The 12,177-nt window shown below is 43.6% G+C and overlaps 1 protein-coding gene across 1 annotated transcript in view; it reads right to left on the bottom strand.

Moving 5' to 3' along the window:
• Nucleotides 1–8,660, bottom strand: part of Lgr4 (leucine-rich repeat-containing G protein-coupled receptor 4) — a 101,987-nt gene extending 93,327 nt beyond the window's left edge. Inside the window, 1 exon segment of the mRNA NM_173328.2 lies at nt 7,996–8,660. Coding sequence (NP_775450.2) covers nt 7,996–8,180 — 185 coding nt within the window. The 5' untranslated portion in view covers nt 8,181–8,660.
• Between the last annotated feature and the right edge of the window lie 3,517 nt (nt 8,661–12,177).

The raw sequence follows: 12,177 nt of genomic DNA, 5'->3' as shown, positions 1-12,177 counted from the left end.
CTGGATTTATGTAATATTTCTTTCCTATGAACATTGCCCTCATGGTATTAAGAGGTCTGTGAACATTTCCACTTATGCGAATTAAGGTGGGATCAATTAAGATCCAAAGAACAATTATGGCATGTAAAAAATACATGGGCTGGAGAGATGGATCAGTGGTTAAGAGCACCGACTGCTCTTCCAGAGGTCCTGAGTTCAAATCCCAGCAACCACATGATGGCTCACAACCATCTGTAATGGGATCTGATGTGTGTCTGAAGACAGCTACAGTGTACTTATGTATAATAAATAAATCTTTAAAAAAAAGAAAAGAAAATACAAACACTAAATACATTAGACAAGTAAGACCAAATGCTGAAGAGCACAGGACACTGGTCCCACAGCCAGAGCTGGCTTTCTGTGTCTTCTCTCTCCCAACTACGGAACAGAAGCTGACAGACACGGTACAGGAGGCTCTCTAAGGTACATGCATGGTTCCAGAGATGCTGCTCTCATTCTGTGGAGAATTCTTCAGGTAGTCTGTAGACATGGGCAGAGTGACAATCCAGAATCTAAGAGTAACTATGGATTTGCACACTCCTAAAGTCTGTGATGGGCCAAGCCTTTCATGAGGTATAGACTTTCTTCAAAAGTTTCTACACAGAAAGAATATCCCTAGGGGAAACAGGAAAAACCCAGAAGTTAATCAAAGTCATAGCCCAGTCCTCGAGCATCATGGAAGAGACTGTCAACTGGAAATGTACCTCCCACTCTGCACCTTCAGAACCAAAACCCTGAAGAAAGCGAGGATGTTGAAATCCCTTTCCCTTCTGTTGAAAAGGGCTCTAATCAAGTGCTTTGAAGGAAGTCTGGATGTTATCACTTGTACTAAAGTATTCTGTGGTTTATGCCGAGCACTATCCCATGAAACCTAATGTACAGGAACAGTGGAAAAGTTAGACTTGAATTCCAGACACATCCCTTGGCCATGCCTAGAAGCACTCCAAGGTGAAGGGACCATGTGCTTGCCAAATTTCTGTCTATCTGGAAGGAATAAGATAATAGGAGAGGTGTATAAATCACATCTTCCCTATGAATTCTATATTATGATTCAAACAGTGTATCAAAAATGCCTTGTAGTAAGAGCATAATGAGAGTCCATTCTTTGAACAGTCCATATTAAAAGACTGAAATAAAACAAGACAAAATGTATATAGCATTTTTCTAATGTAAAAGAAAATGAATCATTCAGGAGGCTGAAGCAAGAGGATCACAAGTTCAAGGTTAACTTGAGCTACAGTGCAAGGCCTTAACTTCATCTCAAAACATAAACAAAGCAGTTACCTAGGAGGGCTCATACAGCCCATTTTGTATCTTGATTCAGAATATGTAAATATGCACACATCACATATTAAGGATGAAGAGTCACTAATATATCTTGCAATGTATTAAATTTGCTTCTTCTGTCCTATTACTAGCCGACACAACACTAGCTCAGAATCTAACTGGACACACAGCTGACTCCCAAAATATCTGTGGCTTACATTCCCTTAGGAGATAGTTTCCTACTCTATGGGACACTATTCTAGCACAGGGGCAGGATTCAGTGGTTTGTTTGCCCACAAGAGCTTTCAATACAAAAAACTCAGTAATGCATATACACAAATACTTAAAATATTTAAGCACTCATGTCTTAGGCCCAGAATGGAAAAGAGAAAAAACAAAACAACAACCACAACAAAAAACAAAACCCTTAACTACTTGCACCTAAAAAAAGAGGGGGAAAAAGAAAACAATATCTTAAAAAAAAAAAAAAAGTAAGTAAACAAGTAAATGAAGGACTTAATGCCAAGTATGATGGTTTTAGGGGAGAACCTGGCTATTATGCATTTTTGACAATTAAAAATATCATAATACAAAACATGTTTCACAAACTAAAAGTAACAGCACAATCATTAGACATTTTAAATTGCCAAGCCATGACACACAATAACTTAGAACGTTTAAGAATCTTACAATAAACAAAAGGCACATTCAAAGCTTAGCAACCGTTGACTCTGAAGGAACACAGGGCATACTGCATACAAGTTCACAATACTATTTTAAAGGGGTATTTGAAACTATCTCGCTACAGTCTTTAGAAGGTTGGAACACCATTAAACATCTATGAACTAAAATCATGCTCCCTTGTATGCCCTCTGCCCCCTCTCTAAGACTACTTTTTAACTCACTTTTGGAACCTGCTCACTTTCAAACAATAGGCTGATAACTGACATGTAGTCTGACCATCAATTGCTTAAAGAAACAAAGAAATGTCAAGAAGGCAGACAAACTAGCCATTGTGTAAGAGTAGTGATTGGGTACATGCCCTAGATTTTTCTTCCTCACTGCCAGTATTTAAAATTGGAGCATTTTATCACCTTCAGTCAAGGTTTTACAAAAACCATGATTCACTGAGCAGAAAAAAAAAACTTCTTTTAATGTACTGAAAACAAGCAGACATTGTCCAAAATGGGCCATCCATGAATTTTACAAAGCAACCCAGATAATATCTTTATAAACCTAAAACTTTAATATCTACTTTTACAAATGGAAAGAGCAACAATGTCCTATCATGAAGACATATGTTGGCTAACATTCATCTTTTCAAAGTTGAAGGCATATTTGGTGGGATTTAACTTTTAAATTAACAATCCAATATTTTGTTAACATGAATTTGTTCCCAAGTATAGGAGTCAATACCTTGCCTCTTTAATACCTGCACTACAGGTGGGCAAAAGTGAGTGGTCTCAGATTCTGATTCACAAGATGATTCTTAGACTTCATGTTCTACAAGGATTCAAAGAAATCCAAAGTAGAGGCAGAAGCTACCATCTACTCCAATACCCATTACTAAAGCGCGGACACACACACACACACACACACACACACACACACACAGCCAAGGAGATCAGAAACTAAAATCTAAACTGGCAGGCTGTCAATGATTTCTACTATTATAAAGATGACTAAAATACAAATCTGAGAGACACACTGACAAAGGCAGAGGCCGAGAAAATGCCTAAACTTGCCTGGATCCACCTACTAAGACAGATCTTTGATCTTTCCAGAGAGATTAAGCTGTCAAATGTTACCTTACAATTCTAATGCTAGGAGCCAAGTACTTGGACAGTAAATACTTGTGACACCAAAACTGGCACAGTATTCAGCTAAACTGGAAACCGTCAACTATTACTGGTTACAGCAAGTCTTAAGAAGGGCAGAATAAGTAAATCCCTGGTATAAATTCTCAGCACTGTTCAGGCAACACCTAAGACATCATCATCATTGCCTGGGGAGACATGGATGCTCCATTCCGTAGAAGAACTCCAGTTGAACTGGACAACTGTAGGATCTACTGGATTGGTGAGAGAGTCCCCAGCACATCTCTTCACAGAATTGAGTCAAGAAATGTATAAGAACTACAATTCAAAGCTAATCATATAGCTCTGTGGTAGAGTGCTTGCCTTGCAGATACAAGACCCTAAAGACTCAATTCATTGAAAATTACTTAAATAGAAAAAAAAAAAAAACCTCTTGTCAATAAGAGGTGTCGACATGCCTGTTTTCCAGACTGTAAAATAAAATGAGGGCCCTGAAGGAGTAAGCGTTTGACTCACTCAGGGCCACACCAGTGAATTAGTGAGATCTGGAACCCAGCTCCCTACATTTCCCATAGAGAGCTCTTTCCTCCTGAGCAATTAGAGAACAGTCACTTGGCAGTTTGAAAAATAAAGGGTCCAAATGGAAAGATGTTCAAATACTAACCTTGCTTTAAACTGCACAGTTGTAGAAAAGTAACAACTCTAGTCAGACATACTATAATAACGAAGCTTGCCTAGAAACTGGGAAATAAAAAAGATATCAGTTTTGCTATAATGGAGTGTGAGCACGCAGACACTGGCCACCTGGCCTGTTGTGGAATACTCAGTGGATGCTGAAGTTAGAAAAGAAAATACTTTCAACTGACATCTGTAAGTGTGTAGTGGTACACCGAAGAAAACACACCCTGGAGAAGAATCCAAGGTGATACTAAGAAAAGGAGAAGAAAAAGCACTTCAAAGCCCTTCAGGTAACCATCAGTTCCGTAAGAAAGACTTGATAATCTGCTCAGGTACAGAGTATCCACAGTGAAGGTTTGAGTTATGACTACATGGAAGGGAGGACATTGAGTAACTTTTTGTACTGTATCCAAACTAGTGAAACAGAGTGGTTTTCTTTTCCAAGTGTTAAGCCATACACACAGGAAACAATCAGGGCTATTCTACCCTAGCAAAGTGCCCTTGCTACTCATGAATTCTGCAACAAGTCTCCATGGAAAATTTCCTAACACACACTTCTAAACACAGACAAGAACTCCCCCCAAGCTAGTGGTAATGAAAAGGCTTATGCAGCTTCAAGTGGAAGACTGTCCTGCTGCTCCAGGAGCCTCTCCTAGCCTGACTGTCACCTCTCCATTCTCACGCCAGAAGAACTGTAAAATCACCCAACTTAGGGATGGAAGAAGCAGCTTGGAGATAAAGCAGGGAATGCAATTACTGTATTATTCCAGATAAGGAAATCGTCACACACTCCAAAACAATGTGGAATGACTTGCCCAAGGCCACACAATTACTCAGTGCTGAGGTAAGGATGATCAAAGGCTCAGATCTACCTCTCTCCCATGAAGCCACAAAGACAAACTTTATCATCTTAAATGTATGTTTTATGGAAATGAAAATTTGTATCCCAAATCTATAGCTCTTGAACTTCATTGCAGAAACCCAGGAATCAGAAAACACACACTACAAACTCCCCAACCTTGGAGTGGATATCGTTAACTGCTATATCACCACTAACCTAGGGATAACCTTGAATCCTTTTGACAACAAAAAAATTAAACTTTAATATGAATAAGATTACTTAGCAATGATAGGCCCATATACATTGTAGCTTCAATTAGAATTCAAAATAGCTATTCCAAAACACAATCACTACTAGTGTTATGACTACAGAAGCCTCATGAAAGAGAAGGCGGATTATATCTACTTCTGTCCCCCAAGTCTGATAAGGTAGCAATCAGCAGGAAATAGATAGTGTGGCTGAACAAGTTTAAACCAGCCTAAAGTAGGAACAGCAGGAGTGTTCTCTCTGGAGCCTTCTCGATTCTGGACAAAAGGCTAAACGCAGAGATGCCAAGTTTAGCAAACCCTCATGGGAATGGTGTCTAGATCGAAAGTTCTTTAGTGTGGTTCTCTTAGCTTATGCATTAGCGTGTTCCTATGGGTTTATTTATTCACTCCAGAAGTTTTAAGTTTCTCCGGTGTATCAGGCTCTATGCACTGAGTCAAATAAAATCCCTGTTCTCTGCTGGTCCTGTGGTCTCCAAGGCGAACTGTGCACACACCTCAAAGGCTGGAGAAAGTCTCATTACTGGACAAGTCGCTGAGCTATAAGAACCCTGAACACTACAGTCTCATCTTACAGCTTCTGCTTTTGCTTTTGTAATTTCACAAACAGTGAGGTCTAGAAATTAAGATGTAAACAAGGGTCTAGAGATGTGTGGGCTCACTCTCAGTGTAAACTGTGGCTCATGAACTCTGCAATGGTGCCTCAGAATGGAATCCCACCATGAGAGCAAATAGTGCAGGCCTGAGGCACCTGCCCCTCCTCAGATAAAGCTCTAGAGGCAGCTGACTTCCTCAGGTGGTAAGTGAAAATGCACTGCCCTTGGAACCCCTTAAAGTAGAGTGGTCATATATAAAACATTTACTCTTCTCAGGGTGAGATCAGGGTATGGGGAAAACGAGGTCTCAGAATACGCACTCGCTCTACCTATTGATCACAAAGAAACAGCTCTCATTTGACCACCACCAAAGTTCAGGAAAACGTTATCTATCCATTCCACAAGCTATGCACAGTAACTCCCCTAAGCTGGACCTTGAAGAGAGGGTGTTTCATTGTCTCCAGTGAGATCTACAGGTTGTGTGATGCTGTCTCTAAAGGAGCATGTTCCCATAAAAACATGACATTAGGTACACATAAACCAGTCCTTTTCCTTATGGGACAAGACTATTTGTTAAAGTCTGAGGAATGTGCTAACCGAAGTCTTTACAAATAAACTAAAGAGTGAAATCCTAATTTTTTAATAATTTAGCTCATCTGAAAAGACTTTGGTTAGCACATTCCTCAAACTTTAGCAAAGAATTTCACAAATAATAATAACCATGATTCTAAATGGTTCAGGTAAAGTCCCCTCTCTTTCTGCCTGAATTCTCTGACCATTTCCGAAGAGCTTTGAGAAACTGTAAAAACCTAGCTTCTCACTTGCCAACCCTGCTCAGATTTTGCTACTTAATATGTCTGTGTGAGCAAATCACTTCACGCTTCAGAGTTTAATTTTTTTGGTGAAAAGTTAAATATCATTTTGAAAGAAAGGGTGTTCCCAGGCATCAATAACACCTAAGATTGGAACAAACACAGAGACTATGGCTCAATTCTCTTCATCCCCAACCTGAGAGGACCCGCCGAATGCCTCAGCACCACCCACCTGGAAATACAGCAATGCCCCAGCTTGCCTAAAAGGGAGTTTTCCCTTCACAAGATCTGTTATTCCTTTAAAGCTATGTCTAAGAGGTCTCTTTGATAGCTTGAAGGTAAAAAGGAAGTTTCCTTTGCCCGAGGGCCTCTCAGGCCCCTTCCTCTCTAACAGGTCTTTCACCGCTCCTGATTTAATCATGCAATAGGCCACACAACACGAAAAACGGCTGAAAGAGGCATACAAGCTGCCCTCCGCTCAATTACCCCATTCTTTTCCTATGGGTGGTATTTGCCAACATCACCTCCAACACCTATTTCAGATTCCCCCTCTTCCCTGAGTTGTTGAAAGCTCTCATGGGTGTCCGAGGAAGGAGGTGGGGAGGATCAGAAGAACCATCTGAGCTACTCTCCCTGACCACACTCAGCTCAAATGAAAGGTTCTGCTTGTGAAGGTACAGGCGGAAAATGGTTGCCCACCTTACAGACTACACTGAACGTGTGCTCTAGAACTTTCTCTCCCAACATTCTCTACCTCAAGTCAGCATTCCTTCTTTAAAATGCCTTATTCACTAAGGATCCCCACCCAGAGTAGGCCGAATCCTCCTCCTCCTCCTCCTCCTCCTCCTCCTCCTCCTCCTCCTCCTCCTCCTCCCCCTCTCCTCTTCCTCCTCCTCCTCCTCCTCCTCCTCCCCCTCTCCTCTTCCTCCTCCTCCTCCCTCTTCCTCCTCCTCCTCCCTCTTCCCCTTCCTCCCACTTCCCCCTCCTCTCCCTTGTGCTCTACTTGTGGCAGTGAGTCCCTAGTGGATCTGGGGTAGGGTGTCACACTGCACGGGCAGGACGGGGCCAAACTGGAAAGCGATTCACCTTCTAAGGTACAGGTGTTTCTTCTCTCCGCCTGCGAGAACCCTGGGGGTATCCAGGTGCTATCCCGTGGAACGTGCCTGGTCTGCAAACGCAGGCCAAGTTCTAGGCGCCCTCATCCGTAGCCAAAGTTTTGCCAGCCGAACAGGGGGCCGCATGAGGGAAGAGGTCGCGAGAAAGGCTGCCAAGGACAAGGGTTTCCAGCATCCTCCCTCCTTCTTGGCCCTAAACACACTTGGGATTTGAGATTGGGAGGGGAGGTAGTAATTGCACCCAAAAAGTCTATGAAAGAAAAAGCTTCTCGAGGTTCAGATCCAGATTGGCTAAGCGTGCGGGAAAGGGGGCCAATTGCCCTCTGACCCTCCAAAACAGACAGACAGACAGACAGACAGACAGACAGACAGACAGACACACACACACACACACACCACACCACACACACACGCGCGCGCGCGCGCACACACACACACACACACACACACACAGGTGATTAGTGCACCCCCAGGGCGCTGGGGTTGGGGGCTGGGGTCGAGCCCTGGTTACGCCCCGAGGCGCCCCGCGGGTCCCTCAATCCACAGCCGGGTCTCCCTCACTCACAGTGCTTGGGTGAAGGCGCTGAGACCCTCCGGTACGGCCGTCAACCCCTTTCCGGAGCAGTCCACCCGACGGTCGCCGTCGCAGCTGCAGGGCGCAGCGCAGAGAGGCGGCGCCGCGCCGCTGGGCCCAGCCGAGCCGAGCAGCCCCAGGGCGAAGAAGCAGAGCAGCCGCAGCGGGCCCGGCATTGCTGCGGCCGCCGCCCGCGCCTGCCTCTCCCGCGGCTCCTCTCTCGGCTCGCCTCCGCTGCCCTCCGGCGCCCCGCGCCGCCCCAGGGGCAGCCGGCCTGCGGGGCTCGGGGCCCGGGAGCCGTCCCTCGGCTGTCCGCGTGCGCTGGCTTCCTTCAGCAGTCCGCCGCCGGAGCGTTAGGACGCGGCGCTCCGCAGTTTCTCCCTTCCCGCTGCTCCATGGACGCGCACCCGCAGCCCCGCGGCTTAGTGGCTCAGGCCAGCCGACCCGGCCCAGAGCGACTGCCCGGGCCGCGCGCTGCCATCGCCGCCTCCTCCTGTCCCGGGCCTCCTCCAACCGCACGGCTCCTCAAGGTTGCGGAGCGCAGCCTCCAGCCATGCCGGCCCGGAGTCCCAACCCCCGCCCGGGTTCTCACAAACACCCTGGTTGTCCGCGCTCTCCCCACGGCGGCTCCGGCTCCGTGCGTCCTTTTCCCTTCTAGGGTTGCACGCTCGCCTCGGGAGCCCCTGGCCGCAGGGTTATGCAAATCACTTAGGTACATGCAAAACTAACCCTGCTCCGGGAGCGCCATTGGTCAGGGGAGGTCTCGAGCTCATTACTATGCAGGCAGGAGAGCCATTATTGGTCAAGAGAAAAGGGGCGTATTCCTCTGGAGTGAGTGACAAGGTTGTGCTGCTGCTGCTGTTGCTGATGGTGGTGGTGGAGGTTCAAGGAAATCCCTCACTTGGCTGGGTCTGTGTGTCAGGTTGTGGATTGAAGGTAGACAGATCCGAAGACCAGGAGTCTGCTGTTTCCCTCCCCTACCCAGTCTTTTTCTTCCCTCCGCAGAAATTGGATCTCCTAAATTGGATGACCTGAAAAGTAAAACTCGCCTCCAGCTTTCAGACGTTTCAAATGACTCTTCACTGTTCCTAAGGGCAAGGGCATTGAGAACTTTGCAAACAGAGGAAAGAAAAAAAAGGGGGGGTGGGGGGGGTTGAAAAGGAAGGGGAAACATTTCTTTCTATCTGATCCAAATTTTTGAGTTCAGCCGACCACTAAATTAAAACAGCGTGACCCTTCCGTATCTCACTTCACCTCTGAGATCTTAGTACCTGTTTTCATTCACACTTAGGAGCTAAATTAGCGTTTAATCATCCATGACACAAATCAGACTTCTTTCTCCCTTTAAAATCCTAAATACAATGATGTTGGAACAGTCCTAGGAGGTGACATTTCCCAGCACTGGAAGAGAACATTTGAGTGCCAGTTGACTGCCCTTGAGACACCAGAAACAACTTGTGTGTTAACTATCAGCATTCCTTCCTTTTTCTGGGCTTTTGTTTTCCCTGTGGACTAAGACCCACAAAATCTTTATAGGAAAAAAACACAGCTTTCTTGGTGCCTTTTTTCTTGCTTTCTGCTATGCCTTTGGGTTTTACTCTAGATTGCGCATTTTTAATGAACCCACTAAGTTATAGCAAGAAGGGCATTAAACTACCTATTGTGTATAAAGTTAACTAGCCATCTCATACAAATAAGAAAAGAAAATGTAAATAAATTAACGAAGAGCTAGACAATTTTCTAAATAAAAAATTCTGCCATTTCTACATGAAAGAAGTTATGCTAAACAGTAATAACCCAGGTTAAATCAGTATACTCTAGAATTATGCTGGTGTATCAATAAATACAGACAAGTTTTGAAGAATGTTGCATTTTTCTCTCTATAAGGTTGAAAGTGAGGAAAATGTCTAATTTGAATTGATACTTAAAGTCTTCTTTCTTAAAAACACAAATTCTCCTCCAAAGGTACACTTTTTGCTGTATTAAGGTAACTATAGACTTTATGGTTGCTTTCATTTCTGACAAATATTTATGTTGACAGAGTCTTGCTATATAATTCAGACTGAACTCAACTCACCAAACTCACCATCCTCCTGCCTCAGCTTCAATAATACTGGAATAATAGTATGAATCATCATTTCAGACTCATTTCCATGTCCCCCCGACTTCCTCTCCCCTCAGTAAAGAAGTGTTTTTAAATAGCTGGAGAGATAGTTCAGTGGCTAAGAGCACTGGCTGCTCTTGCAGAAGACAGGGGTTCTGTTTCTGGCCCCCTCGTAGGGGCTCACAACTGTCTGTGATTCCAAGTCCAGGACATCTGACATTTTCCTGGCTTCTGTGAACATCAGGCATGCATGTGCATACAGTTAGCACATATACATGCAGGCAAAACATGTATATACATCAAATAAAAGTAAAGTGTTTCCAAATTTCAGTAGTTATAAGAATCACATGTACAGTATAATATAAAAACACAGAACTCTGTAAGTTTGAAACAAAACAGCAACAACAAAACAGAAAAGAAAAAGGTTCACATCCCTAACCCTAACCCTAATCCTAACCCTAACCCTAACCCTAACCCTAACCCTAACCCTAACCCTAACCCTTACCCTAACACTACAGTTACTCATCAGGGAGCCTAAGAATGAATTTATCCACCAGTTCTTACCTCTTTGACAAGTCGTCCTGCTAGAGCATAAAAAAAGAATGAAATGAAGAAACACAATGTGCTGTGCACTGTTCCAAATAACTACAGCTCTCACCTGAGCTCAGGGCAGATAGGATAACTCAAGCACGACCTTGGCAAAAAGCAAAAACAGCCACCTAGCTTCTGCTGAAGAGAGCTGCTTCTCTCACCACCACAGATGGGTACATTTGTGGCACCCACAGGGAGGTAAAGGCCTGAGACGTGGCTGTGTTGGTGCAAACTGTAACTCTAAAGCTACCAAAGTTGAAGATGGAGAACCATAAAGTCAGCTCCAGTTTGGTCTACCCAGGGAGACTATTTAAAAGGAAAGGGGGGAAAAAAGTGTGGCCTAGCTGTTGTACCCTTTGGGTGTTCTGTGAAGCACTGGTAGTGAAGGAAGCCCCCATCTGGGGATGCTCACTTTGGTGTCCTGTGCAAAGGGCAAAGGACTTATGGGTAGACAAGCAGGACTTTGGCCACATTGCCCCACCACCCTGACACTCTTATAAAAAGGACCTGAAGGGGCTGGGGATTTAGCTCAGTGGTAGAGCGCTTGCCTAGCAAGCACAAGGCCCTGGGTTCGGTCCCCAGCTCCGAAAAAAAGAAAAAAGAAAAAAAAAAAAAAAAAAGGACCTGAATATATATACATATATATATGTGTGTGTGTGTGTGTGTGTGTGTGTGTGTGTATGCCCTACATACTAGGTAGAAGTCCAAGGTACTCTATTAAGGATAAAATTCACAATAAAACTGGAACAGTAGGGGCTCTCAGCCAGTACTGAAATGACTGACAGGTTCAAAATCAGCAACTATACAGAGTTTCACTTTTTATGATGTATCTCTGACTTAACAAGCATGAACTTACAGCAAGCCGCTTATGAACTAAAATGTTTCAAATATAGTTGAATTTCTCTTTGTCTTTCTCCCCATTCTTTATTTCTTCCACTCCCTGCAAAGTAAGCATTTTGTAAATGTCATAGTTAATTCCCATGCATAGCTACACGGCTTCATTGTGTCTCTAAACAATGTACAGTAATGCTTAGAAAAGTATCATTCAATACTTTTCCCCAACTTGCTTTGTTTTGCACTCAAGTTATGAGTTTTCCCCCATGTTTGTTACATTAATGGCTATTCTTAATTAATTTTCATTGTTACATTATGTTCTGTTGAAATAATTTCCCCCAAGGGACTGAGAATTTAACTCGCTGTTAAAGTACAAGTTTATACTAAACATCAGTAAAGTTCCTGTTAAGGTCCAATACTAAATTAGGCCTTTTTTTTTTTTTAAGGTATCTCTATCATGATTCGTCAACTTCATTATTGCTCCTCAAAAGTAATTACATAAAAAGCATAAATAAGCAATTATGACTGTGTTTATTCAATAAGATTTTCTTTGTGTTTATGTTTATAGGTCTGTTTGTTTGTTTGTTGTTTTGCTTGTTTTTGAGTCAGAGTCTGTGTAGTCCTGGCTGTCCTGGAGCTCACTA

This window comes from Rattus norvegicus, chromosome 3 (assembly GCF_021556685.1).
Source record: "Rattus norvegicus strain SHRSP/BbbUtx chromosome 3, alternate assembly SHRSP_T2T, whole genome shotgun sequence".
NCBI classification, from domain to species: Eukaryota; Metazoa; Chordata; class Mammalia; order Rodentia; family Muridae; genus Rattus; species Rattus norvegicus.
Note: the sequence above shows the minus strand (reverse complement) of the source record. Positions and strands in the feature narration are given on the sequence as shown.